General features: G+C 37.3%; 1 protein-coding gene across 11 annotated transcripts in view; it reads right to left on the bottom strand.

Moving 5' to 3' along the window:
- Positions 1-26,616, bottom strand: part of ALS2 (alsin Rho guanine nucleotide exchange factor ALS2) — an 86,682-nt gene that overhangs the window by 57,698 nt on the left and 2,368 nt on the right. For all 11 annotated transcript variants that reach the window (XR_012333007.1, XR_002177092.3, XM_073807388.1 and 8 more), the window contains exons 2-6: positions 11,387-11,466; positions 9,984-10,138; positions 6,242-7,179; positions 2,976-3,333; positions 387-555 (exon numbers count right to left, since the gene is read on the bottom strand). Coding sequence is in view for 9 of the 11 variants with exons in the window: in XM_073807388.1 (XP_073663489.1) it covers positions 387-555; positions 2,976-3,333; positions 6,242-7,179; positions 9,984-10,138; positions 11,387-11,406 (1,640 nt within the window). In the remaining 2 variants the exon portion in view is untranslated. The remainder of the gene's footprint in view (positions 1-386; positions 556-2,975; positions 3,334-6,241; positions 7,180-9,983; positions 10,139-11,386; positions 11,467-26,616) is intronic.

Below are 26,616 nucleotides of genomic sequence, written 5' to 3'. Positions count from 1 at the left end.
AGCAGATAGACCTCTTTCAGGTAAAAAAAAAATTGTTGGTTGTTTTTTATAAGTTAAAAATTTGAACCATTCACGTGTTCCAATGAAATACAATCTTCTCCCAAACACCCCTTTCTGTATTCTAAGATGAATATACATCAAAGAAGAGATGGAAAGATATACCATAGATACTTAAGTCCTTTATTACTAGAAACAAATTCAAGACTAAGACTGATTGGGGGTGGGAGGTATTTGTTTTGTTTTTCATCAGAGTTAATGGTGTATAATAATCTAGAGCTAGAAGAAACCAGATTTCCTCTATGAGGAAATGAGATTTGGAGACCTTCACCAGGAGAGAGGTTATTTGTTTAAGCTAATTTCTAACAGTAAACACTGGCAGCACTCACCTAGGCAGAACATCACCATGCCCCAGCTGTCCTTCCTTCCCTTTCCCCCAGGTCCACACCTCTGTTCTCAGAGAAGGCAGGAGCGCATCCGCTTCTCCACTGTATGTAGGGGTCAGAACCACTGTCCGCGTTTTCACCCTTGCAGCTTTTCTCAAGAGCCTGGGGGAGACTGAAAACAAACCAGAGATATCATGAGGGAGTAGATGGGTGAGATAAAAAGTACCACTTTAATGAACTGTTGATTTTCAAAGAAATACACTAACATGATATTCGTGAAGCATATTCTACAGGTTCTCTGCAAAACTGGGAATTAAGAAGTCAAATGAGTTTGGTAAACACTGCCTACTGCATTCATTCCTCCCCCCCACCTGCCCTGTAGAGATTCACACACACGCATTGCATGCTAAAGGTGCTGAAAAGTCCTGCAGTTAAAAGCCCTGTTTAAATCTGTTTAACCCTGCCCCACTTCCAAACATTTAGCCACAAAATCCTTTTTTGTATAACATTTGTTATACCAAATGTCTATGTGACATCCTATGGAACTGGTATTCTAAAGAATAAGCTTAACAAAACACTACACTAAGGCTAACAAATATTTTTCCCATTTCAAAGCAGAGTTAAAAGTTAAGCCTTTCCAAATTAAGGTCTAAGGTCAAGCATACTATAAATATTGTAACAAAAGATTTATTTTAGACATAAAACTTAAAAGTTTCTACAGTGAGGAAATGGTTATGAATGGGAAGTACTAAAAAGATTTTGTATTTTGCTGCCTACTTTAAGTTATTTTATAGAGAAGTTAATATTTTAAAAAAAGAATGCTGACATCTTTTAGAGTGTTCAAAATTGTAACAAAGGCGTACAACACTGTGTAAATCTTGTACACCAATCTGGTGACAGGATATGTTTTGAAGAAAATCATCAAATGTCACTAGGTATAGACTTAAGTCACTTGGTCATTAAGTTGTGGGCCACAAAGAAAGTGATCATCCTCGGCTAAGATCGCAATCTTTTCTGGTGAATGTATCATCCACTTGTACATACAAAGACTCAAATACACCTACTTGAGGTTTCCTCAAAGATGTATTCTAGATCATTTTAAAAGAGAGAGAAAAGGAGTACATGGAAAAGTTTTTCTAAAGATACTTTAAGTTTACTAAGTAAAATTTAACCTAAGGAAATAAGTCTGTTAGTAGAATTGCATATTTCACATGGTCTAATGGCATGACAAAAATCAATATCCCACATTTGTGGTTCAAGGAGATCTCAAATATTATATTATTCTGAAAATGCTAAAGGACATTTCAGAATAAGAACATTTTGGCCCAAGATTATTCTTCAGACTTAGCAGAATTCATGGGATACACACACACACACACACACACACACACACACACACACACACATAAAATCAGGACTAGGGTTTTATTTGCACAGATGAATCTAGTGGCAATGAGAATCAGGAGGCAGGATAGCAAAAGTGCTCAGTGGCACAAGAGAGAGCAATAAGTAGAACACAGGTAGGGAATAGGGACATAGCAGAAAAGGTAAGTTTTAGTCTAGTCTAATATTCCTAACTTCCTAACCACTGGTTTATACCATTTTGTGCAAAGCTCTAAACTATAGCCCATGGGTCGAATATAGTCCACTGCCTGTTTTTGTAAATAAAGATTTATTGGAATATAGCTCATTTATTAATGTATTATCTATGACTGCTTTTAAGCAAAGTCAAGTAGTTGTAACAGAGACTGTATGGCCTACAAATCACAAAATATTTCTCTTTAGCTCTTTATAGAGAAAGTTTGCCAGGAACTCCCTGGTTCAGTAGTTAGGACTCTGCGCTTTCACTGCCAAGGGCACAGGTTCAATCGCTGGTCAGGGCAAAAAAAAAAAAAAAAAAAAGAGAAACTTTGCCAACCCCTGGTTGATCTAATCCAATATTTCATGAACTTTAATGTGCATGTTAATCACCTTGGGATCTTGTTATAATGTATATTCTGATTCACTAAGTTTGGTATGCAGCCTGAAATCCTGCATTTCTAACAAACTCCCAGATGATGCTGATGTTGCTGGTCTGCAGGCCACCTTGAGAAGCAAAAGTCTAGATGACGGAGACTCCTGAACTGAGTGAGAAATGTAGAAGAAACAACTGTGCAATATTCTCAATATTCTAAGAAGTTGATTGCTAATGGTTTCAGAAAATGAAGCCTTTCTCTTATTGAAGCTTAAAATCATCCTCACTTTCAGGGCGTAAGTACATTAACTCCTCATTTACCCAATGATCACATCTGCAACTTCATCGATCTGGAGTCCAGACCCACCCAGGAAATAAGGAGGCTACTGCTACATTCCAGAACAATCAAATAAGACTCAAAACAAGGTCCACAAGCAGAAGCAGGTATTATGAAAAAGTGAGGGTCTAAAGTTATTTCTAAAGCAGAGAAACATGTAGCTTTTAAAAAGCTATTTAATTAAATAAATTTTGACATATGAATATGTTAGGAAAGCGAATTTATTATAACATGGCATGTGATGTCAGGAGCATCTTGGATTCACCAAAAGTCAACTCACAAGAGCTGGTTATTTCCTTACCTTGTGACAACAATCCAGGGAGAGAGAGTCTTCGGCTGCCTCCCTCTGACTCTTCTTCTCTGATATCCACAAGACTTGAACTCTTCTTTCCTTGCATTGACTCCTGTTTAACCTGTTCTTCTCTGCTATCTTTCAGACCTTCTGGGCCTATGGGACTACTGCCTGCCTGAGCTCCAGGTTCACAAGGGGCTGTACTATAAAAGTTCATAACTTTCTTAAGAGACAAGGTCCCAGCTTCATATGTAGCAGCCACTCTCACACCAACAGCAGATGCACAAGAGACCACTAGGCTGTTCAGGGCTGAAGTGCTTGTGGTTGCTGGGCTGTGAAGATTAGGAATCGCTTCTGCTACAAGAGGCTAAAATATACACACGTAAAAAAGTATATAAAAATACAATCCCATATACAACAAGCAATCAATAAAAAGAAAATGTAACATCTATCACTATTTGCAAATACAAGAATCTAAAACAACAAGAGGTCTCTTCATCTCCAACCTAAAGGTATCCCTTCTTGATCACAGATTTAACACATTAGATGGAAATGAGTACTTATAATACAGTTCCTTATCAAAAGTACTTCCTTTTGTTTGAGTGGTGTTTTATCATGGTATTTAAAAATAGGTCCCAGCTGCTTTTATAAAATAAACACAGCAGAAGGGAGAGGGGAGGGAAGGTATGGAAAACATCGCCTTCAATATGAGGTAATAGCCCTGGATAGAAGGTTGAAAAAATGCAAGTTTTATTATTGATCACTACTAGGAAAAATTACACGGATTTTTACCAAGAAATAATGAGAAACAATTACATTTTAAGAAGAACAGGCTTTTCCTAAAATGTTTTATGAACACAAATTTATATATAGCATACACAGGCAGAAAAATAAGTTACACCTCTAAACTATCCGCCCCCAAACTATGTTCTGAAATTTCTGTCCTTCTACTGTCTCATCAAGAGTTATTTTCCATGACCCAGGGGCAAGGTAAACTGAAAGATTACCTTTGCTCTCACTACCATCGAGCAATGTGGTAGGTTAATCATTAAACATTTGGATCCAAGGTTCTTAGTGTTATTCACAGCTGTATTAGAAAGCCAACTAAAGTTTTCTGATATCTTAGTGAAAAATCAGTTAAAACTTACTCTGAGCTGTCAAGCACCACTGTTTACTAAAAAGGAAAGTCACTAGATATACCTACTTAACACACGAGAAAGCTTTCAGCTCATGAGCATAGGTCACAATGAAAATTTTGTTTCCTATGCTACCCAAAGATCCCAAGGGGTGGAAGGGGGTGTGTGTATATCTTAGTTTGTCCTGAATTGCAAACCAAACCAAAAATATTTTTTAACACTGACTTCTGATTTTTCTTAAAGGAAATAATTCCTGTTCCCTGCACAGTGCCTGACATGTAGTAGGCACTCAATACATTCTGTTCAATACTAAATTCAACAAAATGTGAGTCTTTAATTAAAATATCCAACAAAATAAACAAATATACCATATAAAAAAAGATAAATACAAAGCCTATTACTTCCTTGGTGACACAGTTCTCATGATAACTTGTTCAGAAAAACTGGTGTCACTATTTCCACCATCTATTTACAAAAGCTCATAACAGAAGCAGTGATGGTATTTAGGGGTGACTAATCTAGAGAGTTCTTACCATTAGGTGGAGGAAAGTCAAAAAAAACTCTACCTTATATAAACTTTAAACTATTGTTCTAACTGGCTCCTCTACTTAATTATATTTAACAATTCATAAAATAAGTAAATAAATAAAACAAAAACACATGCCCAGCAATTTTGATGGAAGACATAATTTTAGGGGTTCCAATCAACCAACAGCAAAATGCAATAATGAAATATATGCTTCATTGCCAAATACTTTAGTTTATTTCACAAACGTGAGATATTCTTTCAATTACATCTGGCCAGAAGAAAAAAACTTGTCCTAAGCCACATAAATTCCTAATGGTTAGCTGTATGATTGAGACACTATTTACAAAGATGGAATTACACTTAGTTAAACACACACTGCCAAAACTAGCATAGGTAACCAAAACTTTAAATGTTTAACCAAACAGGTCCAAAGGAAAGTGCAATTTCAATGATGATAATCTATTATTCAAATAAACAGTAAATAAACTTTTAACTACAACTTTAATAAATCAGAGAAATGACTTTTGGAAAGTCAAAATCTAACTTTTTTATAAGCATGTACGAGTCCTGTTCAATTATTACTTTTGCTTTGTTTAGATTTTTCTTTCTCCAAACAGCTTCTTAATAAAAAATTTTTTTTAAAAAATCAAACATCTACAAGGTTCGGTGAGTAGACTGTGAAATAAAAACTGTTTCTAAAAACACCTCTAAGCCACGTTCCCATTCTGAACCAGTAAACAACAGTGATGAAGAATCCAGAGGCTATGTGGTTTCAAAAACCTGAAAGCAATGCCACAAGGCAGCTCTTTTATGATTAGTTTTGTGTTTTTTTTTGAGTCTTAACCACTGGACCACCAAGGAAGTCCCTAGGATTATACGTTTTTGTTTAGATTTGTTTTCTTAGAGTTCTGGAAAAGCAAAAGCAAAAGGCTTCCACTAAGAGTAAAAAAAACAAGTATCCTTTAGAACAATTTGTTTTAAGTAGGGAGACACAGCTTACTACATGCCCCTGGTAAATAGCTTTTCTCCACTTACTACAAGTTTTCAAAGTGAAAGTAGTTTAAACCAGATGAAGAGAATATAAAACCCTCCACCCAGTGATGCCCAGTGAGGACCACTGGTATAACTGAAAAGAATTCGAACAGTATGTAATGCCAGTCAGTTTCAAGTCTGCCTATAAGCGAGGGAGGGATCCGCCACACAGCAAACTTCTCTGATAAAGAAGGAAAGGATTTTTCTCAACAGTATCTGAAGAGTGCTACAAATACAGATAAGAGAATTCTTTGTGAATATACAGTCATGTTAGATTAAACACTTCAGGGGCCCACCTTAGCCATGGGGGAAAAAGTACTTGGAAAAAAAATGGGATTTTTCTACTTACAAAAGAATCCCAGAATAACATCTTTCAACATCATAAATAAAGGGCCAGAATTTGAACATGAAGAGTAATTTTGAATTAATCCAGGGTTTTCCTTATCTAGGCTTGCATGATAAGACAGATTAATAGTCAAACTCAAAAAATAAAAAAATGGTACCAACCCTTAGGTATTTTAAAGCTTCTCAAGAAAACTCATATGGTTCAACTTTATATTATAAAATTTAGCAGGTACCTGAGATGGCACTGGCTTTTCACCATTCTCTGAGTTCTCTCTTACTGAATGATCTGACAGTTTCTGCACATATTCATTTACTGCCTGAGTGTCAGGGTACGATGATATACTTCTTGCAGAAGAAATTTCAGGTGTTCCCATGACATCTTGTGGGGAGGAAATGGTCTCAACACTTGTGGTCTGAACATTTCCAACATTCAGTTCGGTAGCAGCAGGCAGCTCATTTTGTACGAAGGTGTTCTCAAACACTTCTCCCTTGCCATCAAGGGTTTCAGTGGAGGGGCTGATGGCAGTGCTGGCCTGGTTTTCTGACTGGGATTCTGACAGTGTCACGCCTAATGGACAGCAATGGCTGTCTGATATAATCACATGGTCTTCTTTGTCAGTCATTGTAATTAACAGCTGGCTGCACTGGTTACATCTTTCTGGCACTGGCTTCAGATCCTGGGAAGGGAGGCACTGCACCAGGGCTAAGCTGTGGAACGCACCACAGGCAACTTGTAGCACTACTCGCCCAGCAAGATGTTCCACCTTTTGTGGCTTTGTCACTGGGAAGGTAGTGGTAATGAGACCCAACTGACAACCGGTACCCCATGCCCAAATCTCCCTGCTTAGGGACAATGCCAGAGTGTGCTCCTCGCCACATGCCAGCTGCAAGATCCTGACCGCTAACAAAGGACTGGTCTCGGAATCAGAAATGCTGACAGGATTTGGTTCCGGAACATACTGCTGGTTAGCTACCGCACACTGGCCAGCAGAGTTCTCCCCCCACATGTACACTACGCCACTTTCTGTCACTGCTCCGTTGTGGAAACTCCCTGTTGCCACAGTAACAACATACTGCCCAACCAGCACCTCTTCTAGAATGGGGCTACTCGGACAAATCTCTGCTGGTTCACTTCTCCAGGGGAGAGTCCCAAAGCTGTAGACCTCACCATCTGAAGGTTTGGGAAAAAAAAAAAAGAGGGAGGGAGTTAGTGAATTAACTAGAAATTTTATCAGCTAACTTTTAGTCCCCTCTAGGTTTAACAAAATAGAATTTTTTTTCTTTTTTTAATTTTCAAAAGCACAGTTGTAGAAATTTGGTTGAAGCAGATAGCATTCCACACTTATGAATCTTTTAACAAATAACATCTTTTAACATTCTGAAATATAGTGACAATTTCTACAAATTATAGGAGACTTCTTCAAATGAAGGGTATTGCTCCTCTCCTTCAGCCTTATCCTACAAACTCCTAGCATCGATCCGTTACTAATGGCTATCATTGCAGGCTATTACAGAAGCAGATTCCAAGAGTTCAAAGACAAAATAATGACCATGACATGATCAGATAAAATAAGCAGAAGATAAAACAGACACATTTGCTAATATCTACAACATTCACTACTACTGCATAAGTCAGAGCAGCAAAAAATTATGCAATGACATAAAAATATTAGAGATTCACTTTGGCCAAAACTATGAAATTAGCTTTATACCTCCAGTTGGACTGAGGGCACCAATGTTAACATAACGTTGTGTACCATACTATGTATAATTTTAAAATGTTATTTATAATATATATTGTGTACTAGATAGCCTTGCTGAGGTGTCATTTGTTTAAAAAGCAAATCACAACAAAACAAAGAAAAAAACAAATGAAGCCATGACTGGCTAGCTTTAGAATTAAAAGGGAAGGCACCAGTGAGTTGGGTACATGAATGATGATAACCTATTTGTGTTCACGTGTGCTACCAAGTCTTGGTTTTACTGCAGGTATTGGGGAAATTTGGGGGTATGTGCAAATGATTTATGCTAGCTAAAAAACTCAGATGGAACAAAGACTTGGCCATGGGTTTTGAAAAATATTAAACAAAGCCCACCATCCTTTCTTTCCTATGTGACCAGAGGGTCACCCATTTTTTTTTTTAATTAATGAAAATAGGTACCATTTTTCCTCCAGCAGCAATTGAGTTGCTGATGAAAAAAAGGCATACTTTATCTTTGGCCTATTACACATGGCAGATACATTTATACACTCAAACTCACTACAACATCTATGTAAGGAAAAACACAATAGTGGCTAGAGGGAAGATCAGTTTTTATTAGGGAATTTCTAATTCCGATAGAGTAGTGAGAAAATAAGCTCACTGGTTAAGATCTTTTAAACTTTTCTTCCCAAGTGACATAACACACTTGCAACAGTTCACCAACACTTTCAATTGGTATTATATTCCATTAGAATAACAGTCTCTCCAGAGCAAATTGCAGAGAAGTGAATATTTAGACATCATTTTTTTAACCTGGAATACCTCAAAAATAGTGAGTCAATGAGGTGTCCTCATTGAATTATGAGCTAATGGTTAAATTGAATAGAGACAAAGCTTGAAAATTTCTAGTATTCAATCAGTACCACTTCCTCACTTAGAAAAGAAAGTACCAGAGATCTTTGTGCTATTTCAAGCTACACATTTGTGTGAGCTGAGATTTTTTGTTACTTTGACACTTTACCAGAACACTGCTCAAACATGAACATAGGTTATTTACCTTTTTTTTTTAAGTTTTCCCTCAGTTTTCCCAGGCTTTTAGGTTTGATTCTATATGTTTAAAGATATGCTCATGAAGGATTCCTAAATATATTACTGAGGGGCTAATAAAACGACAGTAACAGAATTCTATTTATATAATGTTTGAGAACTATAGATTTTGAAGCCCACAGGTACTGGATATAGTTCACATTTGAAAAATAAGGCTTTCTCCAAATTCTGGCCTAATACAATAATAATAATAGTATTATGTATTATTATAATAAAAGTGACATAATTATAAAGAAATTAGAAAGAAATCCATGTTTGCCCCCAAAAACCACCATGGTCAGATTTAAGCTTTGTTTCCTAGAATCTGTCTTCCCTTAGTTCCTACAAGGAAAATACCAAAGCATTGTTAAATACTTAATACTTACAGAGTAGAAATTTATAAATTAGTGAAGCTGATGGCAGTCCTGACCCAAATCAAATTTGCCATGACTTAGTCGGTGAAGTACCATCAAAATTAAAGGCAGAGCTCTCTATAAATTATAGCCTATGTTTCTGATATAGATTTGTAGATTTTATTATATGTTCTTATGAGCTGCTATTTATGCCTGAGAGAAACAGTACTGAGACAGTACAGCCAAGAGATTTAAAAAGCAAATTTTGAAATTAGACTCTCTGGGTTCCCATCCTAACTCTGACCCTTTAAATAGTCGTGTGTGCTTGGGAAAACAATTTAACCTCCCTGACCTTCAGTTTCCTCATCTGTGAAGTGGGGATAATAACAACAGCTACCTCATAAGGTGGTTGTGAGGACTCAGTGAGATAATACATATAAAGTGCTTAGTGCAGTGCCTGGCACATATAATTGTTTAATAAACATTAGCTATTATTAGCATTATCATTCTGATACATTTAATGAACAAAGGTATAGTAAAAGGGTCTCTGAATATGTAATCTTTTAAAAAATCTCATTTTTCATGTACTTATCACTACTAAAATTTTTAAACTGTAATTCTCCCTTTTATTCTAGTTATGGTACATCTTAAATATAAGAACTCATCTGATTTCTGATGAAGGGAGTAAGAACATATTTTGAAAACAAAAAAAGCATAAGTTCCAGCAAAGTTCACTCAGAATCCCTCGTACCCAGTAACTCTCAGCGGCTACTATACGCTCCGACCCTGGTCAGAGTCTCAGTTAGTGTTGGCTAAGCCGTTCTTTTCAATACCTTCAGTCAGAAGAACTCCATGTTTCACTCCAAGGGCCGCATGAAGAACAGTCTTTCCTCCCCAGCCTGGCAATCTCTCTGGTGTTACAGAACGGGAGCCTGCCTGCCACACATGGACCAGGCCTCTTTCTTTGGATCCTTCAGCTTCTGTTGAGCTACAAACATCAAGAAAAATAGCTTAAAAATAGCTTGTTCCTCCAGGTCAGAACTGTATCTTTTGTCCTTCATACTGTCATGAGATTTATACCTTTTACCAGTACATGGGTGACTGAGTCAGACAGTTCGGCACCTATTTTATGGCATGGTTATGACACAGGAGCAGAGGTAAAATTACTATTTATATACATGATTTGAGGATAAACCCACAAATTACTTATCTCTATCTAAGAAGCAAACAAAACCTGGGCTATTTTTTGAAGTTTTCTGATTTAAAATTTCAAGATTCTTACTTCTCAGTATGTTAACTCCTTGTTTAGATGTTAAAGTTATAACACGTCCCAAGTTGGAGTCTTATTTTAAATTTTTAGTTTTTAATTTGGTATTTAAAAAAAAAGTATTTGATGAGAAAGACAGAAGGAATAGGGATCCACATTTCCCTTTATACCAAGTTTAAGCTCTATAATTCTTATTTAAATTTTTAAGAACTAAATTTATAACAGGTACCAGTAAAATCCTTCATGCTTTACTCACGTTCTAGCCAAAGAATTCTATCCATCTGATAACCCTAGTTCAAAGAACATAAAACACACAGCTGTATAACAATGACCGTATCCCAACTGCCTCCCTTTCCAAGAAAAGGCCACATTAACATACTCTGGGTTTCCCTTTATATAATATTTTCCTTTGTGTCGCCATTGATGGGGCATTTATTTTCATATTCTTTTTTTCTAGAACAGTGATGCCAATATTTTAATGAGGCACAGAAACTTTTTTTGGTTTTCTTTATTTTATAATACCTAGGATTTTCTCTACTTTTGTTAAATAATATTCCTCTGAACTGTAATTAGGCATAACCATGTTTTTATGAAAGGAAAGCCACAAACCTAACCCTCCTTTCAAAACATCATTCATGGCGCCGAGTTCTCTAAGGATAGAATTACAATTAATAACGCTACTTCTGAAAACTTGAAATTGTGTGACCAAAAAAATGGCCTCAAAACCTTCAAAATGGTGAAGACATTTTGTGCCTTTTATAAGCATAAGAAAGGAACTAGCAACAAAGTGTACACCACTAACAAGCTTTATTGTAATTATCTTTCTCTCTTTACCAATCAACAAAAATGTCACTATTCCTACTTAATAGCCATCAACAAGAAAATTAAACTGAAGAGAAGCTACACATAAGTGGAACTGTCTGTTGTGTTTTCCTAGAAGGGTAGGGGAAAAGGAAAAAATGGTTTTACCTTTTCTTCTTTGAGTCCATCGGTCAGTGGAAGCACTCCATCACCAAATCATTCCCTCCTTGCAAAAGGTATATAAAACCCTAAAGGGCAAAACACAGGTAAGCACAGAGCAGTGAAAGAGCAGTTTGCTATTTTATCTGTCAGATTTTAAAAAAAGAAGAAAACAGGCAGCTCTCCAACAAGTGCACATTCACTGGGCAATAAATATACAGCAAAACTATTTAAACTATTTCATATCCTGCCTGCCAAAGTCGAATCTCTAGACTGAGCCTGCCCACTGAGCTTATAAAAATGCCTGTTGATCGTCAAATATAATGTCAAAGTGAGAAAAGACTACCCACAACCTAGCTGTACTTTGTCAGGCAACAGATTTTTTTCATTTGTTTTTTATTATAAATAAGTTCAATCTGAAAACTCAATGTGTTAAGTATTCATTACACACAAATTAAGGCTATTTTCAAATGCTGCTGGGACATATGAACACTTAAATACCAATTAAGTAAACAAGAATTTCTTGGGGCTTCCCTGGTGGCGTAGTGGTTAAGAATCTGCCTGCCAATGCAGGGGACACGGGTTCAAGCCCTGGTCCCGGAAGATCCCACATGCCACAGAGCAACTAAGCCCATGCACCACAACTACTGAGCCTGTGCTCTAGAGCCCACGAGCCACAACTATTGAAGCCCACGTGCCTAGAGCCTGTGCTCCGCAACAAGAGATGCCACCGTAACGGGAAGCTTGTGCACCGCAATGAAGAGGAATCCCCTCTCACTGCAACTAGAGAAAGCCCGCGTGCAGTAGCGAAGATCCAACGCAGCCAAAAATAAATAAATAAAATAAATTAAATTTAAAAAAAGAATTTCTGCAATCTCTCCAGTAATGTATCAGATTCAAACAGTTTTAATTTCATTTTCCAGTAATGCACACACACAGAATTCCACCATTAAAACAAAGTTTTCCATGTATTGGAACTAGCAGTGTTTTCCCCAAATCAACCTCAATTCAAAACCATAATCCAAAGGGCTGGAAGAAAGAAGTTTGAATTTAAAATATCTATTTTTTAAATCTACCATTTAATAGAAAAGAGCTATATGAAAATAACAGTACAAATATTATGACCTATCATTTCAGAAACTCAATGTTTAATAAAGTAAGAGCTAGAAATACTGACAGGCAGACAGAAACGCTCAATGCATTTCAACTAAGAAATTCACATTTTTAAGGGCACCAAAACTCATGAAAATAAGAGCAATGGGGTTTTAGATGTGTGAATTTAGATGTGTGAATACTGGGGCCAAATTCATTATTTTTCTGCAAAAGGGTATGGCATCGTCACTGTGCTTTGAAAAGAGCCCACACCGGCAGGAATGATGTAAGACCATCTGTTTACTCCAGGTTGCCTGTGAATTCTTACAGTTTCCCATCTGTATATCTGGAGGAAATTACTCTCTACCTAATGCTTATTTTAGAAAGATTTTGACTCATTCAAAGTTGGATGAAGGGTACATGTAAATGAAAGATATATCTGATCAGATTTAATAAATGCTATTCATTTAATAAATATGATTACTAAGTGGTACTATGCTTTGTGTGTGATAGTAATTCACTTTTAGTAAAATGTACAGTTCACAGCATACAGAAAAGTTCTGAGGCCAGGTCTAACCTATGCTCATCTATGAGACATCAGGGAGTAACTGGTCCCTTGATAAAAGTTAAACAATGCCCAGGGGAGAAACCAGAGAACTGCTCTGGGAGGGTGTGGGAGTGCACAAGCACACTTCAAGCAACTGATTCACTGTTCGTAAACCAAATTGTGTCCTACTGCCTGTCAATCAAAACTGTTGAGAATCGGTAAAATGAATAAAGCAGCTGACCTTTCTTCTCTTTTGGTGTCATATTCTTGAATACAGTGTTTTCTTAAAGTGGATTACTCCTTATGCCACATGATTTCTAACCAACATTCATTTTTTCAAATCCAAATGGAATTAAAACTCTACAAACTGTCTTGCAACTTTGTTACTTACTATATACCGTAGGAAGGATAATGATTCCCAAGATACCCATGTCCTAATGCCCAGAACCTGTGAATATGTTAGGCTACATGGCAAAGGGGAAGTTAAGCTGCTAATCAGCTTGTTTTAAGTTGGGGAGATTATCCTAGTTATCCAGATGGACTCAGCATAATCACAGAGTCCTTAAAAGTGGAAGAGACAACAAGCCTCTTAGATAGCCACATCCATCACAGGGCAGACAGCAGAAGCAAGAAGAACTACAACCCTGCAGCCTGTGGAACAAAAACCACATTCACAGAAAGACAGACAAGATGAAAAGGCAGAGGGCTAGGTACCAGATGAAGGAACAAGATAAAACCCCAGAAAAACAACTAAATGAAGTGGAGATAGGCAACCTTCCAGAAAAAGAATTCAGAATAATGATGGTGAAGATGATCCAGGACCCCGGAAAAAGAATGGAGGCAAAGATCAAGAAGATGCAAGAAGGGGGCTTCTCTGGTGGCACAGTGGTTGAGAGTCCGCCTACCGATGCAGGGGACGCAGGATCATGCCCCAGTCCGGGAAGATCCCACATGCTGTGGAGCAACTAGGCCTGTGAGCCATGGCTGCTGAGCCTGCGTGTCCAGAGCCTGTGCTCCGCAATGGGAGAGGCCACAACAGTGAGAGGCCCGTGTACAGCAAAAAAAAAAAAAAAAAAAAAAAAGAAGATGCAAGAAATGTTTAACAAAGACCTAGAAGAATTAAAGAACAAACATAGATGAACAATACAACAATTGAAATGAAAACTATGCTAGAAGGAATCAATAGCAGAATAACTGAGGCAGAAGAACAGATAAGTGACCTGGAAGACAGAATGGTGGAATTCACTGCTGCGGAACAGAATAAAGAAAAAAGAATGAAAAGAAATGAAGACAGCCTAAGAGACCTCTGGGACAACATTAAACACACGAACATTTGCAATATAGGGGTCGCAGAAGGACAAGAGAGAAAGAAAGGAGCAGAGAAAATATCTGAAGAGATTATAATCAAAAACTTCCCTAACATGGGAAAGGAAATAGCCACCAAAGTCCAGGAAGCGTAGAAAGTCCCATACAGGATAAACCCAGGAGAAACACACTGAGACACATAGTAATCAAACTGGCAAAAATTAAAGACAAAGAAAGATTATTGAAAGCAGCCAGAGAAAAACAACAAATAACATGCAAGGGAACTCCTATAAGGTTAACAGCTGATTTCTCAGCAGAAACTCTACAAGCCAGAAGGAAGTGGCATGATACACTTAAAGTGATGAAAGGGGAGAAACTACTACCAAGATTACTCTACCCGACAAGGATCTCATTCAGATTCAATGGAGAAATCAAAAGCTTTACAGACAAGCAAAAGTTAAGAGAATTCAGCACCACCAAACTAGCTCTAAAACAATGCTAAAGGAACTTCTCTAAGTGACAAACACAAAAGAAGAAAAGGGTCTACAAAAAAAACCCAGGGCAATTAAGAAAATGGTCATAGGAACATACATATCGATAATTACCTTAAACGTGAATGGATTAAATGCTCCAACCAAAAGACACAGGCTTGCTGAATGGATACAAAAACAAGACCCATATATATACTGTCTAGAAGAGACCCACTTCACACCTAGGGACACATTCAGACTGAAAGTGAGGGGATGGAAAAAGATATTCCATGCAAATGCAAATCAAAAGAGAGCTGGAGTAGCAATACTCATATCAGATAAAATGGACTTTAAAATAAAGAATGTTACAAGACAAGGAAGGACACTACATAATGATCAAGGGATCAATCCAAGAAGAAAATATAACAATTATAAATATATATGCACCCAACATAGGAGCACCTCAATACATAAGGCAACTGCTAACAGCTATAAAAGAGGAAATCAACAGTAACACAATAATAATGGGGGACTTTAACACCTCACTTACACCAATGGACAGATCATCCAAACAGAAAATTAATAAGGAAACACAAGCTTTAAATGACACAATAGACCAGATAGATTTAATTGATTTTTATAGGACATTCCATCCAAAAACAGCAGATTACACTGTCTTCTCAAGTGCGCATGGAATATTCTCCAGGATAGATCGCATCTTGGGTCACAAATCAAGCCTCAGTAAATTTAAGAAAACTGAAATCACAGCAAGCATCTTTTCTGACCACAATGCTATGAGATTAGAAATAAATTACAGAGAAAAAACACGTAAAAAACACAAACACATGGAGGCTAAACAATACGTTACTAAATAACCAAGAGGTCACTGAAGAAATCAAAGAGGAAATCAGAACATACCTAGAGACACATGACAATGAAAACACGATGATCCAAAACCTATGGGATGCAGCAAAAGCAGTTCTAAGGGGGAAATTTACAGCTATACAAGCCTACCTCAAGAAACAAGAAAAATCTCAAATAAACAATCTAAACTTACACCTGAAGGAACCAGAGAAAGAAGAAAAAACAAAACGCAAAGTTAGCAGAAGGAAAGAAATCATAAAGATCAGAGCAGAAATAAATGAAATAGAAACAAAGAAAACAATAGCAAAGATCAATAAAACTAAAAGCTGGTTCTTTGAGAAGATAAACAAAATTGATAAACCACTGGCCAGACTCATCAAGAAAAAGGAGAGGACTCAAATCAATAAAATTAGAAATGAAAAAAGAGAAGTTACAACAGACACCGTAGAAATACAAAGCATTCTAAGAGACTACTACAAGCAACTCTATGCCAATAAAATGGACAACCTGGAAGAAATGGACAAATTCTTAGAAAGGTGTAACCTTCCAAGACTGAACCAGGAAGAAATAGAAAATATGAACAGACCAATCACAAGTAATGAAACTGAAACTGTGATTAAAAATCTTCCAACAAACAGAAGTCCAGGACCAGATGGCTTCACAGGTGAATTCTATCAAACATTTGAAGAAGAGCTAACACCTATCCTTCTCAAACTCCTCCAAAAAATTGCAGAGGAAGGAACACTCCCAAACTCATTGTGTGAGGCCACCATCACGCCGATACCAAAACCAGACAAAGATACTACAAAAAAAGAAAATTACAGACCAATATCACTGATGAATATAGATGCAAAAATCCTCAACAAAATACTAGCAAACAGAGTCCAACAACACGTTAAAAGGATTATACACGACGATCAAGTGGGATTTATCCCAGGGATGCAAGGATTCTTCAATATAAGCAAATCCATCAATGTGATACAGCATATTAACAAACTCAAGAAGAAAAACCATATGATCATTTCAATAGATGCCGAAAAAGCTTTTGACAAAATTCAACACCCATTTATGAAAAAAACTCTCCAGAAAGTGGGCATAGTGGGAACCTACCTCAACATAATAGAGGCCATATACGACAAACCCACAGCAAACATCATTCTCAATGGTGAAAAACTGAGAGCATTTCCCCTAAGATCAGGAACAAGACAAGGATGTCCACTCTCGCCACTGTTATTCAACATAGTTTTGGAAGTCCTAGCCACGGCAATCAGAGAAGAAAAAGAAATAAAAGGATACAAATTGGAAAAGAAGAAGTAAAACTGTCACTGTTTGCAGATGACATGATACTATACATAGAGAATCCTAAAAATGCCACCAGAAAACTACTAGAGCTAATCAATGAATTCAGTAAAGCTGCAGGATACAAAATTAATGCACAGAAATCTCTTGCATTCCTATACACTAATGATGAAAAATCTGAAGGAGAAATTAAGGAAACACTGCCATTTACCACTGCAACAAAAAGAATAAAATACCTAGGAATAAACCTACCTAGGGAGACAAAAGACCTGTATGCAGAAAACTATAAGACATTAATGAAAGAAATTAAAGATGATACCAACAGATGGAGAGATATACCATGTTCTTGGATTGGAAGAATCAATATTGTGAAAATGACTATACTGCCCAAAGCAATCTACAGATTCAATGCAATCACTATCAAATTACCAATGGCAGTTTCTACGGAACTAGAACAAATCATCTCAAAATTTGTATGGAGACACAAAAGACCCCGAATAGCCAAAGCAGTCTTGAGGGAGAAAAATGGAGCTGGAGGAATCAGACTCCCTGACTTCAGACTATACTACAAAGCTACAGTAATCTAGACAATATGGTACTGGCACAAAAACAGAAACTTAGATCAATGGAACAAGACAGAAAGCCCAGAGATAAACCCACACACCTATGGTCAACTAATCTATGACAAAGGAGGCAAGGATATACAATGGAGAAAAGACAGTCTCTTCAATAAGTGGTGCAGGGAAAATTGGACAGCTACATGTAAAAGAATGAAATTAGAACACTCCCTAACACCATACACAAAAATAAGCTCAAAATGGATTTGAGACCTAAATGTAAGAACAGACACTATAAAACTCTTAGAGGAAAACACAGGAAGAACACTCTTTGACATAAATCACAGCAAGATCTTTTTTGATGCACCTCCTAGAATGGAAATAAAAACAAAAATAAGCAAATGGGACCTAATGAAACTTAAAAGCTTTTGTACAGCAAAGGAAACTACAAAGAAGACGAAAAGACAACCCTCAGTATGGGAGAAAATATTTGCAAATGAATCAACAGACAGAGGATTTATCTCCAAAATATATACACAGCTCATGCAGCTCAATATTAAAAAAACAAACTACCCAATCCAAAAATGGGCAGAAGACCTAAATAGCCATTTCTCTAAAGAAGACATACACATGGCCAAGAAGCACATGAAAAGCTGCTCAACATCACTAATTATTAGAGAAATGCAAATCAAAACTACAATGAGGTATCACCTCACACCAGCTAGAATGGGCATCATCAGAAAGTCTACAAACAACAAATGCTGGAGAGGGTGTGGAAAAAAGGGAACCCTCTCGCACTGTTGGTGGGACTGTAAATTGATACAGTCACTATGGAGAACAGTATGGAGATTCCTTAGAAAACTAAAAATAGAATTACCATACAACCCAGCAATCCCACTACTGGGCATATACCCAGAGAAAACCATAATTCAAAAAGACACATGCACTCCAATGTTCATCACAGCACTATTTACAAGAGCAGGTCATGGAAGCAACCCAAATGCCCATCCACAGATGAATGGATAAAGAAGATGTGGTACATATATACAATGGCATATTACTCAGCCATAAAAAGGAACTAAATTGGGTCATCTGTTGAGACGTGGATGGATCTAGAGACTGTCATACAGAGTGAAGTTAAGTCAGAAAGAGAAAAACAAATATTGTATATTAATGCACATATGTGGAACCTCGAAAAATGGTACAGATGAACTGGTTTGGAGGGCTGAAATAGAGACACAGATGTAGAGAAACAAACGTATGGACATCAAGGCGGGAAGTGTCGTGGGTAGGGGTGGTGGTGGTGGTGGTGTGATGAATTGGGAGATTGGGACTGACATGTATACACTGATGTGTATAAAACTGATGACTAATAAGAACCTGCTGTATAAAATAAATAAATGAAGTGGAAGAGAGAGGCAGAGGAGAGCTTGAGAAAGAGAGGTGATGATAACAAGCTGTGTCAGAGAGCTGCTAAATTGCTGGCTTTGAAGATGGGAGGGGGCAGCCATAAGCCAAAGAATGTAGGTGGCCTCTAGAAGCTGGAAGAGGCAAGGAAACGAATTCTCTCCTAGAGCCTCCAGAAAAAAACACAGCCCTGCTGACATCTTGATTTTAACCCAGCGAGACTTGTGTCCGATTTTTAACCTAAAGAACTCCAAGATGATAAATTTGTGTTATTTTAAGCACTGAGTTTACAGCAATGCTACAAGCAGCAACAGAAAGCTAGTACACTATTTCACACACATCTTTCTTTATCGATATTTATAGATCGAATTTTGTTTTAATGGTGTTTAATATACTTGACTTCTCCTAAGAAGACACGTGTGCCTGAAATTCAGATACAGCAATGAGAAAAAAGGAAATGACTGGTAAGGAAACATAACTAAAAAGGAATATTGCACCTAAATGTGGGAAGCTTATATTATAAAGTTTTACCTCACATACTTAAAATATGCAGCATTTACCGAATCCAGTTAATCTAACATTCTTCCTCAATTATGTATCCAAACAGAAAAAGTACACCAAAAAATTTGTTTTCCTAGTATTTTTATAATCCCCTCTCTGAGAAATCTACAAGACTTGCCTCAACCATTCAAAAAGCATTTAAACTTGCTTATGTACTTCCACTGCTAACAGTTTTAACTGTTATAAAATTGCCTAATCATGGGGCTTCTTCTGGGGATATTTCTCCCCAGATGAGCTTTGGGGGTCAGGATCCCTGTATTTTGCTTCTTTTCTTCTGTTATAGTAACTTTCCCTCATAGCCTTTATTATATTAACTAGCTCTGATACAGAAGCTGTGTGATATTTACAGAGTCAGAAAATGTGGGGTCCTCTTGTACCTCACATGGCCTTTCCAGAGATCAATGGCATCTGTAAAACGAGCAAACTAGACTGTAGCATCCCCTCCAACTATTAAGTACTATGACCCACAGAACAAAGATGCATTCATTTTAAAGTATACCACTCTACACTTCAAATTATCTCTTTCACAGTGAAATGTAAAGTAATTAAACTCTCAGATGACCCTTTAAAACAAAAAGCTTGGTCCTTAATGAGTTGATTCCACTTTTAGATCCCAGTGGATACACACCCTCCTGCTACATTTAACAGAGAAATAAGCTATCCTGTACATGCAGAGAATATGGTTTGAATTCCATGATCTGGGAGTGCCCTAAAAAAAAAAAATCTGGTCTAGATGTTCTAATTATTGCTAGAAAGAAAAGCTACTACTATGGGTCTATGATACCGTAACCAGAAATCTAAACTCCAAAAAACTCTGAAAACTAAAAGTTTTTTCATTTAAGTCTTTTGGTGGCAAAATCTAATCTGACCTGAACTCATCCAAGAGCAAAACCAACATGAACTAATGTGATGCTATTTAGTTTTTACCCCTTTAGTGTACATCTTCATCTGTCACAGAAATATTAATATGATTGTAGGGTGGTACCAAAGGTCCCACGAGAAGTGTTATATAATATATGGTTTATGCACCTTATTCTAAAGATCAGAAAAACTCTGAATTCCAAAACATGCCTTGCCCCAAGGGTTTCAAGTAAGGGACTGGGAACCTGTATTCTAAAACAACTATCATTTTCGGTAGGGGTCCTCAACTTTTTAATGGCAATGATTTACATCACTTGTTTTAAAAGTTTTAAGTCCATTTTATAGTGAACATACTCACACAGAGTGCCCAAATGAATTCTGTAAGAAATATCCTCCCTGTAAATACTCACTTGGCTCATCTTAGTGGAGGAAGGAAGACTGGGCTCTTTAATTTCATACAAGACTACCAATTTGGTGGAAAGATGTAAATAATGAGAGAGGTGCTGTGTCCTAGAACAACTAGGACTTAATGATGTATTAGACATAAGTGGGGGATAAAGGAGAAGGAGGTATCAAAAATGACCTCTAATTTCTCCCTTGAACAACTGTGTAGTGGTACCATTTACTGAAATGAGGAAGAGTGAGAGGGTAGGATTCTGAAGTGGAAGGTAAGATTCTGGTAAGACAAGATTTTTTTATAAGTTCAAGATGCCTGTGAGAAATCCAAGAATACATGTCAAGTGAGCAGCTGAATATGTGAATATGGATTTCAGAAGAAAGGTCTCAACTATTGATATAAACTTGGGAAGGCATATGGATAATATCTGAAATCAAGGCAATGGATAGTATCACTGGAGTGTGTGTTAAGAGAAAAGGGAGGCACAGAATCAAGCTGTTAAGTTACTCGGATAGGATGAGCAACAAGCAAAGACTGAGGTGAGAAGTGGCCTGAGAGGTAGAACAAACAAGAGTCTGATGTGGGCACACGAAGCAAAGCAGAGCGTGTTTCCAGCAGGAATGACAGGTCAACACGGCTGGGCTCTCAGCTGGGGACTGAAAACCAGATTGCAGCAGGCTGACTATAAATGGCAGGTGAGGACATGAAAATAAAGTTGGTGTAAATGATGCTTTTAAAAAATACTGAAATGGCAAACAGAAATGGAGAAGCAGGTGGACAGAAACATGAAGATCAAGGGTGTAATTTTGGGGGGTGGGGGAAGATGAGAGACAGCTGAACATGTTTGTAGGACAATGACATGGATCCTAGATGCAAGGGAGACAAGGACAGAGGGCAGAACCAAAATCCTGGACAAAAGTGGAAGAGGATGGCGTCCGGAACACGCATGCAGTGGGACTGGTCTTTCACAAGAGAAAGGGTCTACATTTTAAAAAGAAACAAAACAACAGGTACAGATACAGGCAGGATTATAGATTTTGTGGTGGGAGGATAAGAGTCCCACATGATGGCACCTGTAAGTGACTAGGACTTCACAGTATGTGTGCTATGTTTTCTAATCTCACACCTGGTTCCATTCATTCTGTCTCTTTATTTTATTTTGCCACATTTACACATTTCTGTAAACTGCCTTTTAGGAACAAGGCAGAATATAAATAAAAATTTTAAAATATGAAACAGAAATGTGTTAATGAACTAGTATTCCAAATGCAAAAAGAAAATTAAATCATGTAGCATTCTATGTATACACATCTAGTAAACTTTATTCTCTGGACAAAGTCCTTTTCCCTTAATAATTTAGTAAAAGTTAGTATATTAACTTTAATTAAATTTCAGCAACTAAAACCACATGTAGTTTTCTCACCTACTGTACTCCAGGTATGGAACTAATATAAAACTTCCACGGAAGCCAAAAACATCTTATGCTCTATTATATCCCAGCTGCTTAATATAGTCCTGACATACAACAAGTACTCAATAAATACCTGTAGACAGACTAGGCCTATATAAATCAACAAGTTCCTACCCTTAAGGAGTTTACATACGAGTATGTTCTATCTTTCTGACTAGAATGATGGCTCTAAGTAGACAGTGCCCTCAAGGCATAAGAAAGCTAACTTAACACTAGCAAAGCTGGGCCCTTCTACTCTTAGTCTCCTGTCTCATTTATTGGTTTAAAATAAGTGTACTGATTAAAATAGTGAAATAATAGCAATAATTATAATTATAAGAGTAATGATATTACTGTTTAGAATGACAAGACATTAAGATAGGAAGACAATAAAAATAATAATAAAGGAGCAAACTGTATCATAATGCCTTGAAAAGAATTTGGACATAGAGTGAATCTGACATAAAATTACTACAGATTTCATGCAGTCATTTACACTTCCTCTTTAAAGTCTGAGTTAGTTGTGTTTTATTACAATGTAGTAAACCAGAGTTTATACTGTGAATGCAGTAACAATAATTGAAGACCCTATGGAATTTTACACATGGTAAATGCTTAATAAATATTTGCTTTTAGAGGCTCAGTCTATGTTTACACATGGATTAAGGCAACTTTTGACTCAAACACCTGATTTACAACTAATCTGTACACCAACAACTGCTACTTCCTGGATATCCTGCCACTCTAGCCTTAACCCACCACCACCGAAGGTTGAGGAACACTCACCTTGCACCTAAGGCTTGACAAACCAACCACCATCAAAGGGGGAGGCCACTTCAAATCCTAGCCCTCTCAGCCTGAAATGCTGCACTGGAGGCACTGCCTAATACCACTATGGGAGCTGACCAACCCCTTAAATCCTGACCGACAGTTCAGGAGTTCAGTAAATTAATGCATTAAATAAAGTCAGTAGGCTGGCCTAGACAGTACTTATTATTTATCATGTTGTTACTAATGGGATAATGCACTTAAGTCATTGATTCAAAATATATTATAAACTCCTGGAGGTCAGAAACCATGACTTATTCATCGGTACATTCTTGTACCCATGGTAACCACTAGGTATAAGCTGGCTACGCATAAGTGAGTCCTCAGTGGAAGACAACCCTCGATCTTAAGTTCCAGTCCACAGACTTCCAAATGATTAGAAGGTTTCCACCAGTCCACGGACTTCCAAATGATTAGAAGGTTTCCATGCCTGTTATAAAAGTCAATGTCTGACATGAAAGGAAAGTGTCTTCTCATAATAGAAACTCTCATACATAACTTGCTAATGGTACTTCCTAACAAGGAAGATACTTTTATTTCATGTCACTTCACAGATGTTAGACAACTAGGAAAGAACAGTCCCTTTCTCCTTAGTACATGGAGACTGTTTCTGGACAATCAGGGACACTAAGGCTTCATAGTCTCTTTCTCTTTTTACTACTTATTTTTTTTATGGCCTGCTAATTTCACCCTGAAACCTACTAAAACGACACTCTTCTGATTGTTGAGAATCTTCTAAAATGGATATTACTCATGGGAGAGGGGGATAAACATGGTAAAATAAACACCCAGCAAATACCCATTTAGCTCCTTTTTGCACCCACTGCCTATCTCTTTAAAATGCATTTTCTGTAAATACTAAATTCCCATGAAACATTCTGATAAATATTATAATACCAGCAACTGAATTTCAAATTCCCAGGTACTGCAACCATTTATGCCTATTATTATTTGATAGCATATAATTTCTGATCTAAATTATTCCTTTAATACTTTGCTACTATTCTTTTACTAAAATGGCTACTTTTTTTAAAAAGGCAATATTACAGAAACACAGTTCAAAGTATGTTGGCTTATTTTACCAATCAATAATATCCAGTGCTTAAGGTTAACAAGGGGCCACATAACTGAACAGGGAGTACACATGTCAAAATATACTGCTCTGGAGATATAAGTTTCACTTAGAGTATTTTGAAAGTGCTAATAACAGGTATTCTTGATTAGGAATGAAAATGTTGTTTTTAAATGTGTGAGTCATATTAGAGATCAGCTATTAAATTCACTATTTGTTACTCAACCATTTAACGCATTGTCGTCATGTTTACTTATCAATACCTGTAGAAAGAGCATTATTTTGTTTGAGCAATAACTAGGACACTTGTATTCACAGTATAAAACTCAGGTTTACTAGAATATAATAAAATTTAACCAATGAAAACTTTAAAAAAGTGTTAATGACTACACGGTATCTGCAGTAATTTTGTTTTTTTTTTAATATTTAAATATTTATTTATTTATTTGGCTGTGCAGGGTCTTAGTTGCGGCATGCGGGATCTAGTTTTCTGACCAGAGATCGAACCCAGGCCCCCTGCATTGGGATTGCGGAGTCTTAACGCTGGACCACCAGGGAAGTCCCTCCGCAGTAATTTTGTATGTGAGTCACTCCGTCAAATTCCTTGCAGGGCTTTATGATACAATGCACTCCCCTATACTTTGAGAGTTCGTGATCAGTACATGCCTGCACTTCTCAAGAGTCTCTAGAATTTAAATTCCCCTGCAGCCTTTCAAGAAGGATCATTCCTCATATCCTAAGCCAAGCATCTTCGCAGGAGCACAAGTCAAACAGAAAAGTCTGTCTCCTCTCTTTAGAAAAGCTTTACATAGTGGAGCTGCATTGGCACATTCTTTTCACCGCGGGGAGAGAAGCTACAAAGTAAAAAAAAAAGAAAGCATATCGGGAGAGAGCCCCGATTATATATAAAAATTCTAAGGTGCTAGTTTCACAAACTATCTTAACCATTCACAAATCTGTAAAAACATTAATAATAATAATGTACAAATCCATGTACCCATCATTGAGTTTTAACAAATATTAACATATTTTCATATTTGCTTAAGCTCCCTTTAAAATAGAAGAAAAAGTTATACGTAGATTTGGGACTTCCCTGGTGGTGCAGTGGTTAAGAATCTGCCTGCCAAGGCAGGGGTTAAGGGTTTGAGCCCTGGTCCGGGAAGATCCCACATGCCGTGGAGCAACTAAGCCTGTGCGCAACAACTACTGAGCCTGCGCTCTGGAGCCCACGAGCCACAACTACTGAGCCCACGTGCCACAACTACTGAAGCCCACATGCCTAGAGCCCGTGCTCTGCAACAAGAGAAGCCACCGCAATGACAAGCCCACGCACTGCAATGAAGAGTAGCCCCCGCTCGCCGCAACTTAGAGAAGTCCTGCGCACAGCAACGAAGACCCAACACAGCCAAAAATAAATAAAATAAAATAAATTTTTTAAAAAAAGCTATACATAGATTTGAAGGAGGTCTACCCAAACCTTCCTTCTCCAGAGTTACCCACTATTCCTAAAGTTAATGTGTCTTATTTCCATGTATATTCTTATACTTTTATGTACTCTCACTAGATACATACATATCAATAAACAGTAATATGCTATATTGTTTCAAAACTCTACATAAATGCATAATACAGTATTCATATATCCTTTGGCAACTTGCGTTTTTTTTGTGCGTGTGGTACGCGGGCCTCTCACTGTTGTGGCCTCTCCCGTTGCGGAGCACAGGCTCCGGACGCGCAGGCTCAGCGGCCATGGCTCACGGGCCCAGCTGCTCCGTGGCATGTGGGATCTTCCCAGACCGGGGCTCGAGCCCGTGTCCCCTGCATCGTCAGGCGGACTCTCAACCACTGCGCCACCAGGGAAGCCCAGCAACTTGCTTTTTTTACTCAATATTATGTACTTGAAATATGTATCCATGTTATAAACAAAGATCTAGTTTATTCATTTTTACCAAGGGATAGTATTCCATTGCATGAATAAACCATAGTTTATCCATTTCCCTACTAAAGTACAGCTGGATTGTTCTACTTTATCACTATTTTAAGAGCTGCTATAATCATTTTTGTTAGATGTTTGCTTGGGCAATTGCTCCAATTTTAGTTAAGAATTCAGCTCAACAAAAATTCAGGTTGCGGAAGAAAAGAACCCTTAGAATGAAAGTAAATTCACCCAGATCCCATTGACCCAGTCTTTTTTTTCCATAGGAGTTGAGAAAACTGTACATTTTTCTTCAAAACCAAACTGTATGAACAGCACAATAAAAGAGTAAGTCTACAAGAGCCCCCAAAAGTACTCAATACATCTCTGATTTGAATATTTCTGCTCTATTCACGTGGATCAATTAATTCACCTATGTTCAGCTCTTCTGTCTCTTGTGTGATGCTGGCAAACATCAAGACAGAATGTAAAGATGGCACCATTACATCTATAGACGAACGGGAAATGCGGATAGGAAAATAAATGTAATGCTAAAAAGGACCACGTCATAATTGGTTGCTATTTTATTTGTGGTTACCGCGCATTTTCTTAAG

This window comes from Tursiops truncatus, chromosome 7 (assembly GCF_011762595.2).
Source record: "Tursiops truncatus isolate mTurTru1 chromosome 7, mTurTru1.mat.Y, whole genome shotgun sequence".
NCBI classification, from domain to species: domain Eukaryota; kingdom Metazoa; phylum Chordata; class Mammalia; order Artiodactyla; family Delphinidae; genus Tursiops; species Tursiops truncatus.
Note: the sequence above shows the minus strand (reverse complement) of the source record. Positions and strands in the feature narration are given on the sequence as shown.